General features: G+C 39.1%; 1 protein-coding gene across 3 annotated transcripts in view; it reads right to left on the bottom strand.

Annotated features, from left to right (window-relative positions):
- Nucleotides 1–15,280, bottom strand: part of APEH (acylaminoacyl-peptide hydrolase) — a 62,370-nt gene that overhangs the window by 7,036 nt on the left and 40,054 nt on the right. For all 3 annotated transcript variants that reach the window (XM_053721129.1, XM_053721127.1, XM_053721128.1), the window contains exons 12-21: nt 13,470–13,567; nt 13,339–13,393; nt 12,175–12,263; nt 11,718–11,862; nt 7,653–7,736; nt 7,487–7,567; nt 7,315–7,403; nt 5,460–5,650; nt 5,272–5,374; nt 3,410–3,516 (exon numbers count right to left, since the gene is read on the bottom strand). In XM_053721129.1, coding sequence (XP_053577104.1) covers nt 3,410–3,516; nt 5,272–5,374; nt 5,460–5,650; nt 7,315–7,403; nt 7,487–7,567; nt 7,653–7,736; nt 11,718–11,862; nt 12,175–12,263; nt 13,339–13,393; nt 13,470–13,567 — 1,042 coding nt within the window. The remainder of the gene's footprint in view (nt 1–3,409; nt 3,517–5,271; nt 5,375–5,459; nt 5,651–7,314; nt 7,404–7,486; nt 7,568–7,652; nt 7,737–11,717; nt 11,863–12,174; nt 12,264–13,338; nt 13,394–13,469; nt 13,568–15,280) is intronic.

Genomic DNA, 15,280 nt, shown 5'->3' with positions numbered 1-15,280 from the left:
ATAAAATAGTCAAATAGCTGCTGTTTCCCACATCAGTGACCTGCATTAACTGCCCAAAATAAATCTCCACCATAAATGATTTTTTTTTTTTTTTTAAATAATTTCCCCCTGCTCCATAAATGTTAAAAAGAGGAATTAACTTCTACTGTGCTAGAACCTTCTTCATCTAAGAAGGAATACAAAGCACTTACCTTGGAGCTGCATCTGTGGGGCAGTCACAGAATCCTAGGTCTGACAGATCCAGAAGACTTCTGACAGGGACCTGGAAAAAAAATAAAGCAGAGTAACCAACCCTGGTTTTCCATATGGGGTTAGCATAAGTTGTTGGACAAGAAACAAGGACTACCCTGCTGACCTCCAACGGCTAACAGCTACTAAAAGTCATACTCAAGAGGATTACATGGACACAGCATTACCCCAATCCTTGCTTGCAGGGAAACTACCCATTAAAAGATCAACCGTAATGTTCTTCAGAGCACCATCTTCGCACACCTCCTAGATACACGAAGGCAAAGAATGACTGAGGGTTATGGGAAGTGAGAGGGATACTTAAAGCTTTGCTGGGGTGTTCTTTGCTGCCTCCTGGTGGCCAGGAATTGAATTCCCACTAGTAATTAGAATGAATTTGTGGACTCACCATGACATTGGAAAGAAAACAAACCAGGAATAATTTGCTCAGAAATCTAGAAGGATTTTCTAAACAAAAAAAGTTGAGAATGATCCCTGCATTCCAGACAAAGCAAACAAAGCTGAAAAGGCCTCATGAAACCAAGTAAATGGAATAGCATTTGATACAGCAATCATCAGACATAATACCTCCATGCAGAGAACCATGGATGGAAAAGGAACTAAAGATTAGAACAAGCTAAGAGTATCATCCGTCTCCTATGGTATGTCAAAGATAGTCTCATATAGACTGAGTCTATAATGACACCTATGACTATAATCCTGGTATGAGGAGAAAGAGAACACTCTGGAAAATTAATTATCCAATCATGCTCTTGAAAAAAACAATAAGAGTCTGTTAGAATGATCTACTGCTAAATGGAGCCTATACCAAGATATCATCCAGGTAAAGAACTACCAAAATACACTGAGCTCTTATTACAGACAAAAGTTGTTCCAAACTTTAAAAAAGGAACGTAGTGCACTATACAGAACACTACATGTATGTGCGTAAACAAAAGCTGATGCGCATTAAAAATGCGAGGTGCGCAATAAAATGGACATGTCTGAAAAGCGTGCAAAATCAATAGTGCTATATGGATGTTCGTACAAAGCCGATGTGCACTAAATAAAAATTATGCCCATGAAAACCTAAATAACGTGCTCAAAAACCTAGCGCGCGCTACAAAAAGGTAAAGCGTAGGATGAATTTAAAAATATAAAGTTCCTGCAGCTCAAAATTCCATACATAACATATAATAAATTATGCCTGTCACAATAGTCTCCTGGCTATGTAATGTACAACACTAAGTGTACCTACTAATAGCCTATAGTTGCGTGCCCAGATACATGTTAACTACATACTTACCTAATAAAGCCCCCATACGATTAGACTTACCATCTGCAGAAAAAAACCCTGCTTCTAGTAGATAGTCAATCCAGTGCTGTATGCGTGACAGCAGAGGATTTGTGTATGTGGAGTTTAACGATGATCCAACAGGAGGATGCTAGGGACCGGTCCCCGTGAAACCTGTGGCGGGCTTCGGACTAACTCCCACTGGGTGAAATTGTTCCACTACCCAATACTCCATAAACTTCCCTCTGTCCAAACAGTAGCTCACAGAGGGGAAAATGGCTCAAATTGGTATTAGGACCTGTCTTACGAGAGAATATCTGGAGCACCTCAATTCTTTACCTTCCTTTTGTGGAGGCAAAGATAAGACTGATTTACCAGTGAGGTGGGAGAGTTTTTAAGGGCTCTTCCAGTTTTGGGAATCTTTGCTTCCTCCTAGTGGCCAGGAGTGGAATTCCCAGGAATACTGGCTTGTGGACTCTCACCAACTTTATGAAAGACATATATAGATATATAATGTGGGCTTTGGGGAGCAGCAATAATAGACAGCGTGGAGAGTATCAAATATTGTATTTGTGTCAACAACTGCAGTCATATGCAATGTCCAGTACTGAGTCACTAACTGCAGTCATATGCAATGTCCAGTACTGAGTCACTAACTGCAGTCATATGCAATGTCCAGTACTGAGTCACTAACTGCAGTCATATGCAATGTCCAGTACTGAGTCACTAACTGCAGTCATATGCAATGTCCAGTACCGAGTCACTTACTGCAGTCATATGCAATGTCCAGTACCGAGTCACTAACTGCAGTCATATGCAGTGTCCAGTACCGAGTCACATGCAGTGTCCAGTACCGAGTCACTACCTGCAGTCATATGCAATGTCCAGTACCGGGTTACCAACTGCAGTCATATGCAATGTCCAGTACCGAGTCACTAACTGCAGTTATATGCAATGTCCAGTACCGAGTCACTAACTGCAGTTATATGCAATGTCCAGTACCGAGTCACTAACTGCAGTCATATGCAATGTCCAGTACCGGGTCAATAACTGCAGTCATATGCAATGTCCAGTACCGGGTCACCAACTGCAGTCATATGCAATGTCCAGTACCGGGTCACTAACTGCAGTCATATGTAATGTCCAGTACTGGGTCAATAACTGCAGTCATATGCAATGTCCGTACTGAGTCACTAACTGCAGTCATATGCAATGTCCAGTACTGAGTCACTAACTGCAGTCATAGGCAATGTCCAGTACCGGGTCACTAACTGCAGTCATATGCAATGTCCAGTACCGGGTCACTAACTGCAGTCATATGCAATGTCCGTACTGAGTCACTAACTGCACTCATATGCAATGTCCAGTACCGGGTCACTAACTGCAGTCATATGCAATGTCCAGTACTGAGTCACTAACTGCAGTCATAATAAATGTCCAGTACTGAGTCACTAACTGCAGTCATATGCAATGTCCAGTACCGAGTCACTAACTGCAGTCATATGCAATGTCCAGTACCGAGTCACTAACTGCAGTCATATGCAATGTCCAGTACCGAGTCACTAACTGCAGTCATATGCAATGTCCAGTACCGAGTCACTAACTGCAGTCATATGCAATATAATTGTCACAGTGTATAGAGCAGGACCAGAATATGACCAAGAACAAATGTAGTTCAACTGCATGTTCCCAGGGTCACTACATAAGTCATTAGATTGTATACATGGAGCAGAAGACTACTTCTTTAAAAAATGACCTTTAATATGTATTCAAAGGTCCAAATTAAAGATGGTTCTGGCTAAATGAACAAATAGAAAGACCGCAGCTATACCAGCATGGTAAACATCTTACTATGTAATTTGTTAGAAAGTGTCACAGGTCACTCACCGAGAAGTTACTCCATGTCCTCTAAGTGCTCTGTAATACTCCAGACCCTGCTTGTTTGGTACTCGCCGATCATCCTCCCCCAGCATCAGCAGCACTGGTGTCTTCACCTGGAGATGAGAGAAAACAGAGAGAAGTACAGCTCTAACTGTGTACTCAGCTAGCTCCCAGTAGTGCATTGCTACTCCTGAGCCTACCTAGATATGCTTTTCTATAAAGGATACCAAGAGAACAAAGCAAATTTGGTAATGGAAGTAAATTGAAAAGTCTTTTAAACTAGCATGCTTTATCTAAATAATAATAGTTTAATTTTGACTTTAACGTACCCTTAAACATGCCTGATGATTCATTAAAGGGATCAGTAAAGACAAAATTAAACATTCATGCGTCAGATAGAATATGCAATAATATATATATATAAAATTAAAAAAAATCCAATTTACTTCTACTACCAAATTTGCTTTGCTCTCTTAGTATCCTTTATTGAAGAGTAAACCTAGGTAGGCTGATAGGAAGTTAGGAGCGTGCAAGTGTATTTAGCACTTTATGCCAACAGAGCACTATGTGCAACATTGCTATAAACATTGTTGCAAAGATTGCGGCCATATGGCTGAAAATATGTGCACGCTCCTGAGCTCACCTAGGATTTCTCTTTAACAAAGGATACAAAGAGCTTAAGCAAAATTGATAACATAAGTACATTGGAAAGTTATATAAAATGTTATGTTCTATCCCAAGGCTCTTCAAACCCCTTTTACTTAATGGGTTGCAAAACCATGTTTACTGGGTCGTGACTTATGTGTGTTTTGTAGGAGAGTGCGTGTGTGCTGTATGAGTGTGCGTGGTGTGTGCGTGTTGTAGGAGTGTGTGTGTGTGTTTGTGTGGTGTGTTGTATGAGTGTGCTTGTGTGGTGTGTTGTATGAGTGTGCTTGTGTGGTGTGTTGTATGAGTGTGCTTGTGTGGTGTGTTGTATGAGTGTGCTTGTGTGGTGTGTTGTATGAGTGTGTGCTTGTGTGGTGTGTTGTATGAGTGTGTGTGTGTGTGTGTGGTGTTGTAGTAGTATGTGCTGTATGAGTGTGTTTGTGTGCTGTAGGAAGAGAGTGTGTATGGTGTGTTGTATGAGTGTGTGCACGCTTTTGTGGTGTGTTGGAGTGTGTGTTGTATGGGGGTGTGTGGTGTGTTGTAGGAGTATATGTGTGTGTGTTGTAGGAGTGTATGTGCGGTGTGTTGTAGGAAGAGAGAGAGTGTGTGTGTGTGTGTATATATGTGCTGTATGAGTGTGTGTGGTGTGTTTGTGAGTGTGTGATATGTTGTAGGAGTGTGTGTTGTATGGGGGTGTGTGTGTGTGGTGTAGGAGTGTATGTGCGGTGTGTTGTAGGAAGAGAGAGTGTGTGTGTGTGTGTATATATGTGCTGTATGAGTGTGTGTGGTGTGTTTGTGAGTGTGTGATATGTTGTAGGAGTGTGTGTTTGTATGAGTGTGTGGTGTGTGTTATTACCTTTTACAACACTTTCAATTTTGACTACAATCAGGAATAAAAATACACACATATTTTAGTCATGAAGGTATGTGGTATCATGGCACTGGGTCTTGGGAAAAAAAGTTTGAAGAACCCTGTTCTATCCAATCCATTTAAGTGTAATATTGACTTTACTATCCCTTTAAGGGTCAACAGAGTGGAAAATATTGTCGTAATATGATTTAAGACCCTGTAATAGGAATCACTTAATTGTACAAAAAAATAAGTCATGAGGGCAGCAGCTTTTTTTTAATTCTAAAGTGTGTACTGATGGTATTGAACAACAATCTGACCAGCTTATAGGAAGCTTTTTTGCTACTTGAAATATTTTTGGAGCAGGATGTACCTGGGATACATATCTAATGGGGGATTTATTCAACATCTCTCCCCACTGAGCGGCGTCTGGGAGGCTCTGATAGGAGTACGGCAGACCAGACTCTACCAGGCACCTGAGGAAGACAGGAGAAGACATTAGCACCAAGACTGAGTTTAACCAAAGAGCTCTGCTCTACCTGATGTTAGACAGAGCCTCACCAATCTGGGATGTCTGTGGATCCAACCATTGCTGCTATGTTGGTTACCGGATTGCGAGCGATGCAGGCTTTATAGAATCCAGGGTACTGACCAATAAGGTGAAGGGACAGGAAGCCGCCGTGTGATCCTCCACATAACATAACCTTGCTAGGGTCTATGGGCTCTTCTTGCAGAACTTGTTGCACAGCCATCTATCGGAGACGCACCATGACAAGAGGATGAGAAGATATTAGGTTTTTTTACACTTTTTTTTTTGCTCCATTGACTTCTATTGGGTAATACGTTATCACATGCGCAATATTCTAATTGCGCCAGAAGTAAGCTTTTTGTGCGCGTTGGATTAGAGCGAGAGCGATAACTTTTTACTTTCAACTCGTAATACGAGTGCAACCCAACGCGCGCACAAAGTTTACTTCTAGTTCAAGTAGCACTCTAGCGTAAGCGCTAAATAGCCGCCCACTTATAATCTGGCCCATTATATTCTATAGCAAGACAACATTAGTGTGTTTTATAATTACAAGGTGTTTACTATCCCTTTTAAAAATGGACATAAAACCTAAAAAAAATTTCTTTCATGACTAGTTTCATGTCACTTTAACCCAAAATTAGCTCATTTAAAAAAAATAAAAATCTATTTTTGTTGCACAAATCAAATTCATTTGTGCTTTAGATAGCTTAAATGGAGTCAACTCAAAAAATGTCATTGTTTAAAAAAAGATAGAACATTTTTTACCTCTGATTACCTTGTATCTAAGCCTCTTCTGACAGCCCCCTGATGACATGACTTTTTATTTATTATATATTAACTTGCATTTCAGCCAATTAGTGCTGTGTTGTGCACAACCCACGGCCGTGAGCACAGTGTTATCTATATGGCTCACATGAACTAGCAGTCTCCTGTTGTGAAAAGCAAATGAAAAAAATCATGTGATAAGAGGGTGTCTTTAGTGGCTTAGAAACAGACAGAAATTTAGAGGTTTAAAGGTTATAAAGTAAATTAATATAACAATGTTGGTTGTGCAAAGCTGGGGAATGGGTAGTAAAGATGTTATCTGTCTTTATAAACAACAACAATTTTGGTGTTGACTGTCCCTTTAAGTAACATTTATCAGAGCCGGATTGGCCCACCGGAATACCAGTGGGCCTTCGTCATATTGCTGTATCCTTAGTCTAGTCATGCAGCGAGACTTGTGCGCATGTGTAGCGCATTTCTTCAATGTCACTCTGCTCAAAAGGCCCTAGGCAAAGTAGGGGGGTAGGGTAAAGGTAAAGCGGGGGGGCTGGTCTTCAAACATTTCCAGGGCCGGTCTGATTTCCCAGTCCGGCCCTGACATTTATAAATAAAATTCCCGGCTAATTCATAATGCCACCCCAGCTGGCAACATTTTCTGTGGAGAGCACAATATCACGTCTCTCAAAACTGGCTCCTGGTGATTCATTACAGGGACAAAACTAAAAACTTTAATTATTCAGACAGAGCATACTTTAAATATCTTTTCATTTTACTTCTGTTATCTAATTTGCTTTGATCTCTTGGTATCCTCTGTTGAAAAGCATACCTAGATAGGCTCAGGAGCAGCAGTGCCCTACTGGGAGCTAGCTGGTGTTTGGTGGCTGCACATTTATGCCTTTTGTCATTGGATCCCCTGATGTGTTCAGCTAGCTCCCAGTGGTGCACTGCTGCTCCTTCAACAAAGGACACCAAGAGAATGAATCAAATTTGATAACAGAAATAAATTTGAGAGTTGTTTACAATTGTATGCTCTGTCTGAATCATAAAAGAAACATTTTGGGTTGTATGTCCCTTTAATATAAGCACTTGTGAGGATTTACAATTAGTCAAAACCAGACTTACTTGGACATCTTTCACATCTTGATCCCCAACCTTCCCTGGTAGGGAGAGAATACTGTCCCTTCCAAAGCCCAAGGAACCCCTGTAATTCACTAAGAACAAAAAGGAACAAACAATTAAACCTTCAATACTAGAAGTGTCAAGCTCCCAGGAATGCACCCAAACCAGTCCTCACCTAGTAGCACAGCAAAGCCCATCTTACACAGGGTAGCTGGGAACAACATCCACTCGCTTGCAAAGGAAGAGTGAGGACCACCTGCGTGTAAAGAAGAGAGTGACAGAGGGACAGAGGAAGGGGACGAAATATAACTATGCACAGTAGATCAGAAGTAAAAACTTACCATGGGGATAAACCACAAGGGGGAGCTTACTCTCTGCAGAGACATCCTGTGGCTTCAGGAGAATGGACTCAAATTCAAGGCCGGCTAAAAAACAACAACAATGTATCTATTTACAAATAAAATAAATGTAAATAGATACCTACATCGCATATTCTTAAACAGGAAACTGTATTCCCAAAAATTAACAGATTTTGAGAGGGTGTAAAAATTTTAACCAATGAGAATTATTTTTGCTACATTTTTAAAAATGTTGTTATAGGGATAGTAAACACCAACAATGTTATTGTTTAAAAATATAGATAATTCCTTTATTTACCATTCCCCAGTTTTCCATAACCATCACTGTTATAGAAATATATTTTTTACCTCTGTAATTACCTTGTATCTAAGCTTCTGCTGACTGCCTCCTTATCTCAGATCTTTTGACAGACTTTCAATTCAGGCAATTAATGCCGACTCTCAAATAACTTCACGTGCGTGAGCACAGTGTTATCTATATGAAACACATGAACTAACGCCCTCTAGTTGTGAAAAACTATCAAATGCATTCAGATGAGAGGCGGCCTTCAAGGGCTTAGAAATTAGCATAAGAGCCTACCTAGGTTTAGCTTTCAACTAATAATAACAATAGAACAAAGCAAATTGGATGATTAAAGTAAATTAGAAAGTTGTTTAAAATGACATGCCCTATCTGAATCATACAAGTTTAATTTGGACTTTACTATCCCTTTAATGAGTGTGTGAGAAAGTTGCATGACCTCTGTCATTATTTATGAATTGCTTAAGGACTTAATTAATGGGATATTCCAGTCAAAATTGTAAATCCACAAGGATGCATTGCAGTTTTCAATAGAAGCATTTTTGTAATATACTGTGTATGTGTCAAATAAAATCTATAGCTGTTACAAAAGTGTATTCAAGTATGCACCGTGCACCAGCATTTTAAACACAGCACTAGATCAGAGAGCCTAAGGTGCCTGTACCATCTGGTAATGACTCAGATTGTTAATTGCTGACGTGATACAAGCCCCACTGGCTATCTGAGCAGCCGCAGTATTCTCAGTGCACCAGCATTTTCAATATCTAGCTATGCCTCACATGCACGTGCAGAGAAACATATTAACACTAAAACAGTGCTAACTTTTATTAGAAGCATTTTTACTAATACATGTATTGTCATGATCTTACCTTTACCTTTAAGAGGCGTGTCCCATTCCTCTCTCTGATGCCTTATAAGCCCCTCCTCTCTATCATTGCTCAGTGAATTTGCTACAAACAGAATTTGATTCTGCTGCACAAATCTCTCAGCCTACTTACTTCTCTGGAGTCTGTTTCCTTACGTACTGGGAATTATTCTTCACCGGAGCCGTTTCCTGATCTACTGTAATTTACCTTCCTTCTATCCACAAGACGTATACTCCGTTCCAACCTGCTCACATCTACAGCATCATCCTCTGCTCTTCGGCTAGTGTAAGAAGCCGCATCTGCTATTACTCCTGAGCGTAGCTGCAGCGTGACATCATCGTCTCCACGCTGAAGCCGCATCTCGCATTCCGGCTTAACCTCCAGACGTATTAAGAACCTTGGCAAGCTAACCGTTACCCAGAGATTTCTTGCTAGCAGATACAGATATTATCAACCTTTATCTGACTGCATGTTCAGTGATATCTGCTTGTGATATGCCAATTTGAGTTAGTGTTGCATTTATCAAATGCTCTCACTAACGATCTTATTTTGGCAATAGTAAGACAGACGAATTCATTTATTACTCTATACTTGGGTTATATTGTAGCCGCCTGTCACGTTATATCAACTTACTCATTCATATATTTAGTATAGATAGGCTTGTATTCAACAGCTGTGATTCTATAACTTTACTGACTAAATTGTCAGCAGATCCTCTTCTGTATTAAAGGGACATGAAACCCAAAAAAATTCTTTCATGATTCAGATAAAGAATACAATTTTAAACAACTTTCTATTTTACTTCTATTATCTAATCTCTTTCATCATTCTCTTGGTATCATTTGTTGAAGGAGCAGCAATGCGCTACTGGTGTCTAACTGAACACATGGGTGAGCCAATCACATTCAATATATTTATGCAGCCACCAATCAACAGCTAGAACCTAGATTCTCTGCTGCTCATGGCCTTGCCTAGATAAACCTTTCAGCAAATGATAACAAGAGAAGGAAGCAAATTAAGTAATAGAAATACATTGGAAAATTGTTTAAAATTATATTCTCTATCTGAATCATGAAAGAAATTGTTTGGGTTTCATGTCCCTTTAAGGTAGTTAGACCTAACATGTATATTGCAAATATGTTTCTATTCAAAGATGTAAGTCATCTATGTGCATATATTTTGACCGGAATGTCCCTTTCAGTAGATCCCCACAGCCTGCCTTTAGTTGTATGTTAAAGATAGGGATCACTAAATACAGTTAGAATAGCATCAAATCAATCAACAAATGCATAAAAAGAAAGACGATGGAATAGCACTTAGTCTAAGTTTCAAATGAGTAGTGGATTTTTTTTCTAACAAATTTCAAAGTTACTTCTATTTTCCCTTCGCATTATATCATGTGAAAACCATCAGCAAATAAATATACATATCATACTGGTGCCTCAGAAAGTGTGCATATAAAAAGATTGTAGACATTTTTATAATTTAAAGGGACAGTAAAGTCACAAAAAATCTTTCATGATTTAAATAGGGCATGTCATTTTAAACAACTTTCCAATTTACTTTTATTACCAATGTTGCTTTGTTCTCTTGGTATTCTTAGTTGAAAGCTAAATCTAGGAGGTTCATGTGCTAATTTCTTAGACCTTGAAGACTGCCTCTAATCGGAAAGCATTTTGACAATTTTTCACCACTAGAGGGAGTTAGTTCATGTGTTTCATATAGATAACATTGAGCTCTGGCACGTGAAGCTCCTAAGAGCAAGCACTGATTGGCTAAAAATGCATGAACTGAAATAAGGGGGCAGTTTGCAGAGGCATAAATACAAGGTAATCACAGAGGTAAAAAGTGTATTATTATAACTGTGTTGGTTATGCAAAATTGGGGAATGGGTAATAAAGGGATTATCTACCTTTTTAAAAAACAAAAATTCTGGTGTTTACTGTCCCTTTAAGTATATTTGGAAAGTTTGGGATTTTTTTAAACTGCATGCTCTATGTGAATCACGAAAGTTTAATTTTTACTTTAGTGCCCCTTTAAACACATAGTTAAAGTAAGCTCCAGAGCAACAATTCACTACTGAGACCTAGCTGAACACATCTAATGAGCCAATGAAAAGAGGAACATGTGAATAACCACCAATCGCCAGTTAGTTTCCAGTAAAGCAATGCTGCTCCTGAGCCTGTGTGCTTTTTTAACAAAGGATACCAAAAGAATAAAGTAAATTTGCTAGTAGAAGTAAATTGAAAAGTCCCTCAAAATTGCATGTTCTATATAAATCGTGAAAGTTTAATTTTGACCTTATGTCCTAGGTGAGCTCAGGAGCGTGCATGTGTCTTTAGCCAACTGTTATACATAGTGGCAAACAATGCTGCCATAGAATGCTATAAGAGATGTGCACACTCCTGAACTCCTAGGTTTACTCTTTAACATAGGATACCAAGAGAACAAAGCACATTTGATACTAGAAGTATATTGTCAAGTTGTTTAAAATTGCACATTATCCGAATCATAAACATTTCATTTTGACTTTACTGTCCCTTTAACAAAGAATACCAACAAAACAGAGTAGACAACACTGGGAAGTTGTTTAAAATGTCATGCTCTATACAATCCATTTGAGTTTAATTGTGGCTTTACTCTCTCTTAACATCAAAATATAATGAATGTATAATTGCAAGAATTTGTCTTACAAACACTGAAATGCATTGATGTGCATTTATTTATTTATTACTATATTGCATCTTTACTTTTCTTAACATTTTGTAAAAATACAGGAAATTGAACAGACTAGGTGGTCTAAGCCTTTGTAATCTGTTTTATAGTTTATCTATTTTTACTTGTAGTTTATGTTTATACAAATATTACACAGTATCTTACGGTACTGAGGATTTTCTTGTTCTGGAGGGGGTTGATGGATCTTAAAACTCCAGTCTATTCCCTGGATAGGATTCTGCTCCTCCTCCTCTAGGGACACCCAGGTAATGTCCTGTTCTCTCCCAGCTGGTGGCAGGAACCCCACTTTCTGCAAATATGGCAGAAAAAAGTGACATAAAAGAAAATGTGCACTATTAAAAATGTTCAGTTATGCCTGAAGGAATAGAATTTAAAAAGGTTGACAATATAGTTATTTGCATGAAAAAAATATTACATAGGTATTAGTTGTGTACTTCCTACTAATCCTCATTGGCTGATAAGGACTACTCTCACAGCTCTATTGGTGAAGAGAGATGCCTTAAAAATGAAATGATGGTTTATTCAGGACTCTTTTGGATGAAACAAAATAAAAATACTACAGTGTTACTTTAAGAGACGGAGGCTGTAATCAGAGTCTTACCACAGTTGGGGGACAGCTCGGAGAGGAAAAACTGACAACAAGGAGGTCACGATCAATAGCCATCAGCTTCCAGCTACCAGTAGAAGACCCTGAAAGGTAAAAGAAATAAAGAAACTAGGTGAATGGTAAATGCTTAATTTATTTACCTATTACACATAATTTTTAAACGGGGCACAGACTGAAGAGTTCTGCACAAAGTGCTGTGACATATAATCTCTCTCTCTTTGGCAACGAGCAGCTAGGAGTGCACCCCAATAGAGTATAAATGCTCAGGCAATACAGCCTCTGAATCAAAAGAAAGACCGACAGATAGAAGCTATAGCAGGAGGTACATTTATACTGTAATTGTGCTAAAATTAAATAAATCATTTTTCAAATTACAGTAAACTCAAAAGGGAATTAAAAGTCAATAGTTTTGACTAAAAATTATTGTGTGCCCTGAGCCCTTCCCCGATTGTAAATGTGACAAGCTTTTTAATACCCCACACACTGAATACCTATGTGATGCTGCATCATTTGTCATGAAAATACCCATGGAACACATTTAAGACTGCCCAAGGGTTTCCCTAACTCACCTGAAGCCTCCCATGCCAGATAGGATCCAGGAAACACAGGGAGTGAGGTATGGATTTTGCAGGTACACTGTATGACCCAAAGTATGTGGACACCACAGCTAATTATTAAGTTCAGGTGTTACAGCTACACCCATTGCTACCAGGCGCATAAAATACAGCAGATAGCCATGAAATCGCCATAGACAAACATTGGCAGCACAATGGGTCATACTGAAGAGCTCAGTAGCACTGTCATAGGATGCCACGTTAAAACAAATCAGTTCACTTGTGTGGCTTGCACACAGCCCTGACCTCAACCCCACTTAAAAACTTTGGGTTGAACTGCAATGCTGATTGCAAGCCAGACCTTTTCGTCCAACATCAGTGCCTGACCTCACAAATGCTCTTTAAGCTGTAAAGAAGTGGCTGTTATAGTCCTAAAAAGCTCATATAAATGTGATGGTCAGATGTTCATATACTTTTGACTATATAGTGTATGTAGATATTTTGCAACTGTTGATAAAAACGTTCCGTATATAAAAAAAAAAAAATTACTTTAATATATCATTCTATGTATTTTTTTTTATAAATTTGCCTCATGGTTTCTCACCTTTGGACTGAAGCGGTGTCACAGCTCCTGATTTTGTATCAATGACAAACAAGGCCTAGAACAAAGAAAACATGATTCAGATCATAGCACATGCACAGCACTCAAACTCACCGTGCAGTTCAGACACTTACGTGCTCGCTGCGCTGCTCAGTGTCCAGGATTACTCGTTGGCTGTCAGCGGACCAGCAGAATGATGCTAGCAAGGAGGTGTAAATACCAGAAAACTGCCCTAGGACCAAACAGAAAAAGACATCGGAGTGGAGTTTATATCTTGTGTGGGGGGCCAACGTTGGCCACAAATTCAGAGGGTGTGTGAGACAGGAACACGCAGAAGTCAAGTGATGGAGGCTGTAGACACAGGGACACTAAGGCTCATGGGATAAATTAGGATGGAGTAAAAGCGGTCTGTTTCTTGAGTTTTAAAATACCCTCGCATTGGTGCTCTAAGACTTAAACATTCATTTCACAAAATGGCTTATGGGTAGGGTGGAACATGGGAGGCAGTGAGAGGATGACATATGTTGCATACATAGGTCTCTTGAGTTGGTTATTTTCTTAAAGGGACTCTAAAGTTTGACTTTATAAATCTCAGAGCATATTTCTAACGTTCCCTTTAATAGAAATGGGGTTGACAAAAATGTCCACATAATACAGTATTGCTTTATTTTGTTGTTTGCTTGGAATGGCTTATATTCTCTTTTGTTTCTATTGTAATTAAAATTACTGTTTGAGTTCCTTTGGTAGTGCATGTAACCCAGTACTGACTTTTTTTCCTTGTTTGTTTTTATAGCTGCAATATATACAATGTTTAATCTTCTTCTTTGTACATTATAAATAAAGGTTAAAAAAAATAAATTTTGTTTTCTGTCATAAGGCTGAATCCACGAGCCATTACGCCTGGGATCTAATGCCCAAGCTGTGGGGTCCACAAGCCATTACTTCTAGGATCTAATGTCCAAGCTGTGGGGTCCACGAGCCATTACTCCTAGGATCTAATGTCTAAGCTGTGGGGTCCACGAGCCATTACTCCTAGGATCTAATGTCCAAGCTGTGGTGTCCATGAGCCATTACTCCTAGGATCTAATGCCCAAGCTGTGGGGTCCACGAGCCATTACTCCTAGGATCTAATGTCCAAGCTGTGGGGTCCACGAGCCATTACTCCTAGGATCTAATGCCCAAGCTGTGAAGTCCATGAGCCATTACTCCTAGGATTTAATGCCCAAGCTGTGAAGTCCGCGAGCCATTACTGCTGGAATCTAACAAAAAGTTGTAGAGTCTCTGCCAAAAGCAGCATCAGAAGAGGCAAAAACATCAAAATAGTAGAATTTAGTGAAAATGTGTAAAGAGGGTCAAGTAGCTGCTTTGCAAATCTGTTCTACAGTAGCCTCATTTTGAAATGCCTAAAAAGTGGAAACTGGTCTAGTAGAATGGGCTGTAATAAGTCTTGGGGGGAGAGTTTCCTGCCTCCACGAAGCTTTGCGTATCAACTGCTTTATAATGCAAAGTTGAGGAAAAGCAGCGCTCCTCAAAGAAGGAGCCAAAGCCTATATAAAGGAATAATGTCTCTATAAATACGCTGTCTATATAAAATCAAATAAGCAGAAAATAGGAAATATCATCCCATACAAAATTCCTACTATCTAAAGTGCTATATATGACTATGACTCGATACGATCAGAGTTCCAGCATAGATCCAAATGTCATATCAACTGCTTTAACCATGTAGCTAAAGTAACAGCTGTGGCATTCTGACACTTATGTGGACCAGTGAAACAAACAAACTAGAGTATTGTCTAAAATCCTTTGTAGCTTGTAAGTACTATTTTAATGCTCTTACTACATCTAAATTATGCAAAAGTATTTCTTTAGAATTTGAGATTAGGACAAAAAGGAGTTTTGCAAGAAAGAGAAGACAATTCAGAAACTCTTCTGGCAGAAGAAA

Source organism: Bombina bombina, chromosome 7, assembly GCF_027579735.1.
Source record: "Bombina bombina isolate aBomBom1 chromosome 7, aBomBom1.pri, whole genome shotgun sequence".
Lineage (NCBI taxonomy): Eukaryota > Metazoa > Chordata > Amphibia > Anura > Bombinatoridae > Bombina > Bombina bombina.
This window is presented reverse-complemented; position numbering and strand designations above follow the sequence as displayed.